This window comes from Borostomias antarcticus (genome assembly GCF_949987555.1).
Source record: "Borostomias antarcticus genome assembly, chromosome: 1".
NCBI lineage: Eukaryota > Metazoa > Chordata > Actinopteri > Stomiiformes > Stomiidae > Borostomias > Borostomias antarcticus.
This window is the reverse complement of record NC_140234.1, coordinates 54,337,327-54,348,024: the sequence shown is the minus strand read 5'-3', so window position 1 is coordinate 54,348,024 and position 10,698 is coordinate 54,337,327. Positions and strand designations below refer to the sequence as shown.

The 10,698-nt window shown below is 43.9% G+C and overlaps 1 protein-coding gene across 1 annotated transcript; it reads left to right on the top strand.

The window, feature by feature from the left end:
• Positions 1 to 5,573: 5,573 nt before the first annotated feature.
• Positions 5,574 to 9,479, top strand: lrfn1 (leucine rich repeat and fibronectin type III domain containing 1; the record flags this gene model as incomplete). Its single annotated transcript, XM_084447848.1, has 2 exons — positions 5,574 to 6,955; positions 8,582 to 9,479. The coding sequence occupies 2 exons, from the start codon at positions 5,574 to 5,576 to the stop codon at positions 9,477 to 9,479; spliced, it is 2,280 nt and encodes a 759-aa protein (XP_084303974.1).
• Positions 9,480 to 10,698: the final 1,219 nt, after the last annotated feature.

Below are 10,698 nucleotides of genomic sequence, written 5' to 3'. Positions count from 1 at the left end.
TGGTTTCCAATCTTAAATGTTTTTAATTCCTAGCACTGAAGGTTCAGTTAGGACCTACCTCTGTGATCATAGTAGGCATCTATAGACCCCCATCCGCTGTTCTTGATTCTATTGACACAATTGGAACTCTTCTGTCACAATATTCAGAATCTGAAATGATTGTCTTAGGGGACCTCAATCTGAATTGGTTGAATTGTGCTTCTGATCATCTTAAATATGTTAGTGGTAGCCTTAATATATTCCAAATTATTTTAGACCCCACTAGACCAAATCTCAAAGATCTATCCGAGTGGACCTGATCTTATCCAATAGAATTGCTAACATTTCTGCTTGTGGTGTCTTCGAGTTGGGCATTAGCGAGCATTGCCCTGTTGCCTGTGTTAGAGACACTCGATCAAGGAGAGCAAGCCCCCAGATGGTTTCTAGGGAGAAATCTGAGACGCTTTGACAAGCATGCCTTTTTAACTGATATTGCTAATAGCAACCTTTGTTTTACTTCCCAACTCATGGAAGTCGACTCAGCATTGGAATTCTTTATAAAAACATTTCTTTCTATTGTTGATCGTCATGCTCTATTTAAAAGGTTTAGATTAAAAGATAGAGTAACCTCCTGGTTTTCTCAACAGTTAGCTGCTCTGCTTAGGGAAAGAAACAGTCTGGTCTCAGGCCAGACATTCTGGAGACTGCTCACACTGGGCGGCCTTTAGACAACTAAGAAATAGATGCACTTCTTCAGTGAGAACTGCAAAATCAAATCATTTTTTACATTTTATCACTTGTTCCTATGCAAATCCAAGTACATTCTGGAAAGCAGTGAACTCCTTTAAAAACAGTCCTGCTAGTTCACTTCCTTCTCATATAGATTGTGGTAATTATATGAGATTCCAATGAAATATGCCTAGCTTTCAATAGGCATTTTGCTGATATAGGGCATCTGTTTGATAATGAGTACCCAGGACCCCTTATGAATAATGTTGATTATGTTTGTACCGTGTTGACTTTCAGTGTCTTTTATTATGTCCTTGTTCAGCTCTGCGTTGTGTTTTGATTTCAATAAAAGACGGCATCCAATCTCTCAATACCATACAGTCCAGTGTCCCTTTGTTCTGATGGATCTCCGTCCGTCCCCCCACCCCCCCCCCCCCCATTTCTTCTCAGATAAAGCTATCTCTCGGGTCTCTTCTACGGCCTTGTAACCAAGATAGGGCTGAGGCGCCTCTGCGCCCATGTTGCCACAACAGTTGGTGTTTTCGTACAACCCAGAGAATGTCACCTTTAACCCATGTAGGATGTAAATCTATCGATCGGGGGACCCCTGCTTCAACCTTCCCTTCCAGGAACTCTCTGACAGCCACACAGGAGTTAGCATCATCAAAATTAGAAACAGCTTAAACAGGATCAGGTTAACCCAAAGACATTTCTCTAAAGAGACCATTTTCATCACCTGAACCAGGTCTCTTGTTTTTGCCTAGAGCCTTTCTCTGTTAGTGTTGTTTTAGCAGCCTTGCAAGCCATTCCCAGGAGTTCTACGGGGGAGGATAAGCTGCTTTCTTTCTAAAACTGGCTGCACCTTTAGTTGCAGATCAGCTAATGTATATTTTAAATTTTTCTATCTCATCTAGCACTTTCCCCAGTATCTGGAAAATGGCTCATGTACTTCCGTTACATAAAGCAGGTGATAGAAAATTAAAAAAAAAAATTATAGAGCAATTTCTAAATGACCATGCCTCGCTAAAATTCTGGAATCTCTGGTGAATAGCCAGCTCAAGGTATTTCTTTCAAAATATTTGATTTTAAGTCCACATCAGTCTGGATTTAGAGCCAATCATAGTACTGTATCAGCTGTTACTCTGGTTGCAAATAACATCATGTCTGCTCTGGACAGTAAGAAACACTGTGCGTCACTTTTTATTGACTGATCTAAAGCCTTCGACACGGTCGATCGTAACTTACTTTTACTATGTTTGTGCAGTGCTGGTTTGATAACAGGGCCTGTGACTGGTTCCAAAGTTATTTATTTGGGAGACTTCAGTGCGTGTCCACACAATCTGCATTCCTCACGGTTTTAAAGGGGGTTCCGCAGGGTTCAGTCCTGGGCCCTGTTCTCTTTACTATTTTTATTAACAACATTGTTGTTAATTCCTTTCTAAATGATTGTCACGTACATCTTTATGCAGACAACACTGTTGTCTATTGTATTGCTGACTCTGTTAAACTTGCCATGGAAAAACTGCAGCTTGCCTTTAATGTTCTTCAGGATGCTTTAGTTGGGCTTAAACTGGTACTAAATGCCAACACAACTAAATTCATGTTGTTTTCCAGAGCCAAAACCATTTATTATGATAGTCTGTGTATATGTACTGTAGATGGTTCTAACATTGAGTATAAATATCTTGGCATCTGGCTAGATGAAAAATTATCATTTAAATACCATATTGATGACCTCATCTCCAAGTTGAGGACCCTTTTTAGAAACAGGTCATGTTTCCCTTTTTTGTTTTTTTGTTTTTAGCAGAAAACGGATTGTTGAAGCTGTTTTTCTCTCAGTTTTAGATTATGGAGATATTATTTAGAGAATTGCTGCTCCATCCACTCTTGTGTCCTTTATGACAAGGCAGGCCTGTCCTCTTTGGCTGAAAGACGTCTGGTGATTTGCAATATGCCCTTGACTCCTTTATAAAAACATTCAATTACTATGTAGACAAACATGCCCCCTTTAAGTGCTTCAGTATTAAAGATTGAGTTGCACCTTGGTTTAGTTTCTAGTGAGTTATCAATCCTGTTTAATAATAGGAATCGTGCCTGGTCTCGTGCCAGGCACACAGGAGTTTCCCAAGACTGGCTTTCATTCAGACAACTTAGAAACAAATGTACATCAGCGGTGAGGAAAGCGAAATCTAGCTAATTTTTGGATTTAGTCTCTGACTCTTACTCTAATCCTGCCAAGTACTGGAATGCAATAAATCTTAGTAAGAATAAGCCATCTAGTTCTCTTCCGCTGTCTGTTATATCAGATGGTCATGGAATTTCAGACCCTACTGATATCTGTATCGCTTTTAATAAGCACTTCGCAGAGGCTGGGCACCTATTTGATAGATTGCACCCTGAGCCAGCTTCCTTCCAACCTGCCAATGATTGTAGTCCTTCCTTAGAGCATGTCCCTCAATTCTCATTTCAGCCTTTCTCACCTAGTGAAACGCTACATATTTTGCAATCCATTGATCCTAAGGGCTAATGGTAAGGACAAGTTAGACCCATTTTTTTATAAAACTGGCAGTCCCCTTTAATTAGCCTGTCACTAGCAAATATTTTTAATGTCTCTATTATGTCTAACAAATTCCCTTTAGTATGGAAATCAGCAAGGGTGACTCCATTGCACAAAGGAGGTGATAAGGACAGCTTGGACAACTATCGCCCCATCTCCAAGTTACCATGCCTGGCCAAAGTCCTAGAGACCTTAGTGAATAACCAATTAAAACAATTCCTCTCAAGTTACTCAGTGCTAAGTATTCATCAATCTTGATGTAGAGCTAATCATAGCACAATTACAGCCACTACTCTGGTCTTGAATATGATAAAAAATACAAAATAAGATGTATTACTGATGATAGATATGACACCCACCATTGTATTCTGTATGATAAGGTAGGTCATCTCTCGCATCAAGACGAAACTATCACTGGTATCTGCTTATTTTTAAGACCATTATTGGCAAACTCCCACTGTACATGTCGTCCCTGTTAGACTGGAGCGTAGGAACATATCGGACCCGATCGAATGATCGACTCGTTTTTAAGGTTCCTCATGTGAACATTTTACTTGGTCGGACTGCCTTTCCTTACGACACTCCCTATACGTGGAACGCCCTCCGACAGACTTTAAAGCTTGAGGTGCTTCCTACTATGACAGAGTTTAAATATATGGCCCTTAGCCTTTGCACTTCATCCTGCAATGGCTTTAAATGATTATATCTGTAACACTGTACATTGATCTGCTGTTCTTTATTATTGTTCTCTCTTAATTGTTTTGTTTATGATTGTGTGTTAGCTCGTCGACAGTGCAAATGAAGGAAACCTCAGTGTCTAACGAGTTGAAATAAAGGTTTGAAATGAAATGAAGATGTGAAAGACACTGGTACCTGTTTATTTTTAAAGCAATCATTGGAAAGCTCCCTCCCTATATTTCCTCATTGTTGGAGTGAAATTCTAGTCCCTATCTGTCCTGCTCAGGTGACATGCTGCTTCTTAAAATCCCTCATGCCCAGACAGAACTTGGGAAATCAACTTTTTCTTTTAGTGCCCCAACTTCATGGAATGCGCTTCAAGAAGCGCTGAAAATGTGTTCTCTGCCCTCATATGGGCAGTTTAAAGCCCTGGTTTTGCACATTCCTGCCTCTGTTTGTAGCTGTTTTTAATGACTGACGACTATTGATTATGTCACAAGTTGTTCTATTTTATATTCTTTATCTGTACTGGTTTATTGTGTTTAATTTTAAATTATATTGTTATTTGTGATGACATCTTATTGTATAACATTGTTTTTATTGTTGCTGCTTGTTTTGTAATCTCGGCTACATTGAAAATGAGGGCCTGCCCCTCAATTGTATTCCTGAGAAACTAAATAAAGGTTATGATTATGTGTTTCCCACAGTCAGTTGGCATCATATCTCATATTTCCATCAACTTAATGGGCTTTGACATAAACATCAAGGGTTAATGCGTCAGCAAAAGATGGATGCCAAGGGAGTCAAATCTACTGGCATCAAAGAACATGTTCCATTGGGATTCTGTGGTTATTACCCAAGGATGTCTTTCCGCACCTGTCAGTACAGACTTATGCTCTCAGAGAACTGGAATCAATACCGCTAAATGGGGATCAGAGTATCTGAACACCCCCCTCAACATCGCAGAGTCATCCATTAATACCTCCAGCTGATGGATTTAAAACCAGGCCCCCCTTTTCACCTTCACTTTCTCTTGCTATGATTGACTTGACAGACTCATGTCTAATTTCACAGTACATTTCTGAAGCATGAGCAGTGCAGAGAGCATGAAAGGTCATATAAATCCTTAAGCAGCGCTGACGACTGCCCTTTTCCCTGTACGGTAATTCTCAGCGCTGATTTGATCTTCAGATCTTGAAGAACACAAAGTACTATAGTGTAAGATGGGAATGGAATGCACATTGACATATATTAGCTTAATGTAGATCTGGGCTGTGAACATTCAGTACATTATACAGGGTGCGTCGCTAATGTAGTCTAGTGACACATTACCCTCCAGTAAACCCATTTTGGATCTGTTTTATTCACTGGAAATGAGAGGGAGACAGAGGGTTCATTGCAACACAGCCTTTCATCCTTCCACCCCATTATTTCAAAAACCTCCATTATTACACAGTGATTGATACCCTGCTGACAGTTTTTGGTGCCGGCCTCCATTTCTGCAGCATTTTTCATACGCACACATGGTGTTGTTTTGAAGTCTGAGAAGACGTCTATTTTTGACACGCGTCTGTGCTCTGCTTCTCTCTGTCTCCTCCATATGTTCACAGGATCTGGAAGCTGATAGACCATGGAGCGGATGGCTGTGTGCGTGCTGCTGTGTGCAGTGCTGGTGGAGGGCTACAGTTGCCCGGGCCGCTGCATCTGCCAGCACCTCTCCCCCACACTGACTCTGCTATGTGCCAAGACGGGCCTGCTCTTCGTGCCCCCGGGCATCGACCGCAAGACCGTAGAGCTGCGTCTCACGGACAACTTCATCACCATCATTCGCAAGAAAGACTTCTTCAACATGACCAGCCTGGTCCACCTCACCCTGTCCAGGAACACCATCAGCCAGATCACCCCCCACGCCTTTGTGGGCCTGCGGGCCCTCAGGGCTCTCCACATGGACGGCAACCGCCTCAGTGTCCTCAAGAGCGACCACTTCAAAGGCCTGGTGAACCTTCGCCACCTGATCCTTGGGAACAACCAGATCCACCACGTGGCTCCCACCGCCTTTGATGAGTTTGTTTCCACCATCGAGGACCTGGATCTGTCCAATAACAACCTGAGGACCCTGCCATGGGAGGCAATAGCCAGGATGACCACCATTAACACGCTCACCCTGGACCACAACCTGATCGACCACATCGGGGCGGGGACCTTCACCCTCCTTACCAAGCTGGTGCGTCTGGACATGACCTCCAACCGGCTGCAGAAGCTCCCTCCCGACAGCCTTTTTCAGCATGCCCAGGTGCTGTCGGACGCCAAGGGCTCCAGCCCCTCCTCTCTGGCAGTGAGCTTCGGGGGGAACCCGCTCCACTGCAACTGCGAGTTGCTGTGGCTGCGCAGGCTGACCCGGGAGGACGACCTGGAGACGTGCGCCTCCCCGGACAACCTTATGGACAAGTACTTCTGGTCCATTCAGGAGGAGGAGTTCATGTGCGAGCCGCCGCTGATCACCAAGCACCTGGCCACTAAGCCCTATGTCATGGAGGGCCAGGGGGTCACACTGAAGTGCAAGGCTGTGGGAGACCCTGACCCGGCTATCCACTGGCGCTCCCCAGATGGCAAACTGGTCCACAACAACTCCCGCACCGTCCTGTATGACAACGGCACCCTGGAGATCCTCATCACCACGCTAAAGGACAGCGGCTCGTTCAGCTGTGTGGCCTCAAATGCAGCGGGCATCGCCACGGCGTCCGTCGAGATCAACATGATCCCCCTGCCCCTGTTCGTCAACAACACAGGCCACATGCGCGAGGCGGATCGCGGCCTCTCGGACATCACCACCTCCTCCAAGTCCAGCAACGACACCAAGGGCCACGACAAGCACCAGGACAAGAGGGTTGTAGTCGCTGAGCTCACCTCCTCCTCAGCTGTGATTCTCTGGCCATCAGAGCGCCACATTCCTGGCATTAGGATGTACCAGATCCAGTACAACAGCACCGCAGACGACACCCTGGTGTACAGGTGAGCCACGATGGGGTGGGGGGATTGTAAGACTGGTAAATCATCTGGATTTCCCATCTGCTGGATAGCATGGCTGGTCCATTAGAATGGATCCATGACTCCCAATTCTGCGTAGACGCTGCCTGGTATGATTAAGTAGGCCACAAAACGTAAGCAGGCACTCAGTTTAGTACGGCTTTGAGATTGGATAGTGTAAAAGTTGGCCATATGTTTTTAAGTACATCAAAATGTGTGTCATGTCATTGTTTTGTATCACTGTGTTCATTGAACTCAAAATATGAACAATTTCATCTTGAGAGGGTGTCATTTGATAATTGGATTTGGTCCTTGATAGTTTGTAGTTGCACCATATGTTGCAGAGGCTGTTTTGGAACAAGCGAAGTTTCGTGAGATGGTAGTCCTCTCTGAAACTTCACAAGCATGTCCTCTTGGTCTAGTAGTAGATGCTTGAGCTTGACATGTGACCAGCCTTCTGCTGAAGACACCTGTTTGTCTTGTACCTTTGAGCTACCTAACACGTTGGAATGATGTGTAGTATTATCAGTAAATGAACAATGATCGAGCCCTCTGGGAAATGGGCAATTTTATAGTATGAATGAATTATTGTGTAATTAGATTCAACACTGTGACTTTTGTCTGTGCTACAGTATTGTGTATCTTATTTAGCATAACACACTAAAGGTGATGAGATGTGGATTAATTAAGTTGTTAACCATCCAAAGATGAAGGGTTACTGCATCCTATTGATGAAAACAAGCATCCATTATGCAAATATGTTTTCAATCATTATTGTTATCTCAAAAAAGAAACGTACATCCAGACACTGGAGTGTAATGTTAAAAAGCCTTTATTGGGTTTACATGTGATGTACCATTGCCCCAAAGTACTCTGCTAAGACAGGAGCTGAAGTCGTGTCCTGGAAAGTTTTCTGGGGCATCATACAGTAAGGTCAAGTACAGAACTGTATTTACTGGTTGACCGATTTTCTTATTAGATCTGATTCAGTGAGTTCCTCTCCTGTATATATTAGTCTAAGAGTGTTGCATTGTCTTTAGGTGCTACAGTATGTTATTAATAAGTGCACAAGCGAACCAGTCGGATTGAGCTTCTAATTATATCAACAAAGATGTTTACCAAATGTCTTTATCCTCCCTGTTCAGAGACAGGTGTTAGCCTTTTAATCTTGTAAATGGCAGTTATTTTGACCTTAGAATATTTGCACATCAGACTGATGTCAGACATCAGACTAATGGGCATTTGGCTAAAGGCCCGGTTTGTCCTTCTCTATGTTGTGACACATACAGGGATGCATCCATTACCTTGTCTGTCACCTTGTGACTTAACCTTTGTCATTTTAATATAAGCAAACAAAAAACCTGGGGCAGCCATTTTTAGCTGTCAAATTATAACACTGTCTCCCATAAGTTAAATGTCAGCAGTGTTGTGTCTTTGTCTTTGTCCAAAAACTTTTTTTTTGTATAATACATATTTATTTAACAACTACCTCTACATTCTACTGTATATATGTACTGTACATGCTGTTCAGGGCATTGCTAGTGATCACCCTCTCAAGGTTTTGGCTTCACCACATCTCTCTCCGCTCTCTCTCTCTCTCTCTCTCTGCAGAATGATCCCATCCACTAGCAAGACCTTCCTGATAAACGACTTGGCCGCGGGCCGGGAGTACGACCTGTGTGTCCTGGCGGTGTACGACGACGGCATCACCTCGCTGACCGCCACGCGCGTGGTGGGCTGTGTCCAGTTCCACACGGCCAGCGAGGTCAGCCAGTGCCGTTTCATCCACAGCCAGTTCCTGGGAGGCACCATGATCATAATCATCGGGGGCATCATCGTGGCCTCCGTCCTGGTTTTCATCATCATCCTCATGATCCGCTACAAGGCCTACAGCAGCCCGGAGGACAGAAAGACCAAGGTCAGCCTCAGCATGCACTCCCAGACCAATGGCAGCCAGCACAGACTCCAGCGCTCCACTTCCAAGCAGCCTTCGGAGGAGGGCCACCGCGATGCCAAGGAATGCATGGCCCTGGTGCTGAGGGTAGACAGTGAGAAGAGGGAAGAGCCCAGGGCCACCACGGCCGTCCTGGAGGTGGAGCTGCCTTCCGTGACAACGGAGAGGATGAAGAGGAGAACAAGCCTGGACGCCGCCCAACAGCACTCAGGCCCCACTTCGGAGGACACGCAGACGGACAGCAGCCTGACGGGGTCCACCATGTCCCTGTGTCTCATAGGTCCCAACGCCGGCAGCAAGGAGGCCCCCAGGCTTAAGGACAAGAAGGGTGCCCTGGCCAACATGGGGCTGCTGCCAAATGAGCTGGCACGAACTAGGCACAGATTCTCGTTTGATGGGGGTGACTACTCCATATTTCAGAGTCACAGTTACCCCCGCAGAGCGAGGACGAGGCGGCACAAGTCAACCAATCAGCTCAACGTTGAATCCTCGCCACTCGCCAACCGCAGAGTTACATTCAGCAGCACCGAGTGGATGCTCGAGAGCACAGTCTGAGGGAGACAGTCTGGCCTCTATGGCTCTCTATCAGTTGCACATACAAACACAGACACACACACTGACACACACACACAAACACTGACTTGTACACGTTCTGTATTTACACATGTCACACATGACTACACATGATATATTCTACCAGACATCCAACTCTCTGAGAGTTGCTGGACAAGAACATTGTCTCCTTTCTTCCTGCCGCCCCCATCCACCTCTCAGTGTGTTTCTGCCAATGTCATTTGTTAATGCAGCAGTGCCTTATTCTGAAAAATGAACGAATGAAGGATGCTGCTCAGTCATAAACCTTCATTTCTATCATTGGTCCCCCTTTCTTATGTGGGGAACATTTTATTTCCTTTTCTATGACATTCTAAGGGGTGTGGCTAATGGATGTGACTGTTTTTTCTTTCAATGTTAAAAAACAACAACAAAACACTTCACACTGTAAAGTGAACAGTCAGGTATCCCGTACATTGATCATTCTATGGGTTATTTCAAAGACTTTTGCACAGAAGACACGAGATACAAGGACAAGTATCGCACCAGACTATACAATAAATAAAAAGATACTAGAGCTATATACATGCCGATTTCAAATGTTAGCATAGAGAGGATAGACCTGCTGAATCTGTGGATTCCTCCTTGCTGGTTGGACTGTATGATATAACTAGGTATTGTTCCTTATGTGACTGTATATTAATCGGTATTGTATCTGGCTGGTCTAGATAAAAAGACAACTACAACAAAAAATACATATATAAGTATATTAAAACATTGGTGTATGTGTACTAACTATATAAGTAAGTCATATGTGAAATGACTTTTTACAAATCATTCGCGTGCTGGTCAGGTTTTTACATTAAAAACTTGTGTCATCACACTTCTTCTATTTAGTATGTCAAGATCAGACCACTTATCCCCTATCAGAGGGTATTAAATTTTTTTGCGTGGGTTAACTGTACCATGTGTCTTGTGTCCCTTTCTTACAGTCTCATTGATGCCATGATTCCTTAGTATTAGGCAGAAATACAGATAGTATTTAAGTCTGAAGAAAAGGAGGACTCTGTGACTCCACAGTATAACACCTTATGTAGTCCAGTAGATAAGCTTAAGAATTCACTTTTGAGTAGACGTGAAAAAATAAAAAAGTATACAAAAGCAACAACGGCCACAAATCATGTATTTTTCAGTGCAAAGTATTTCAATTTTCATGGCTCTA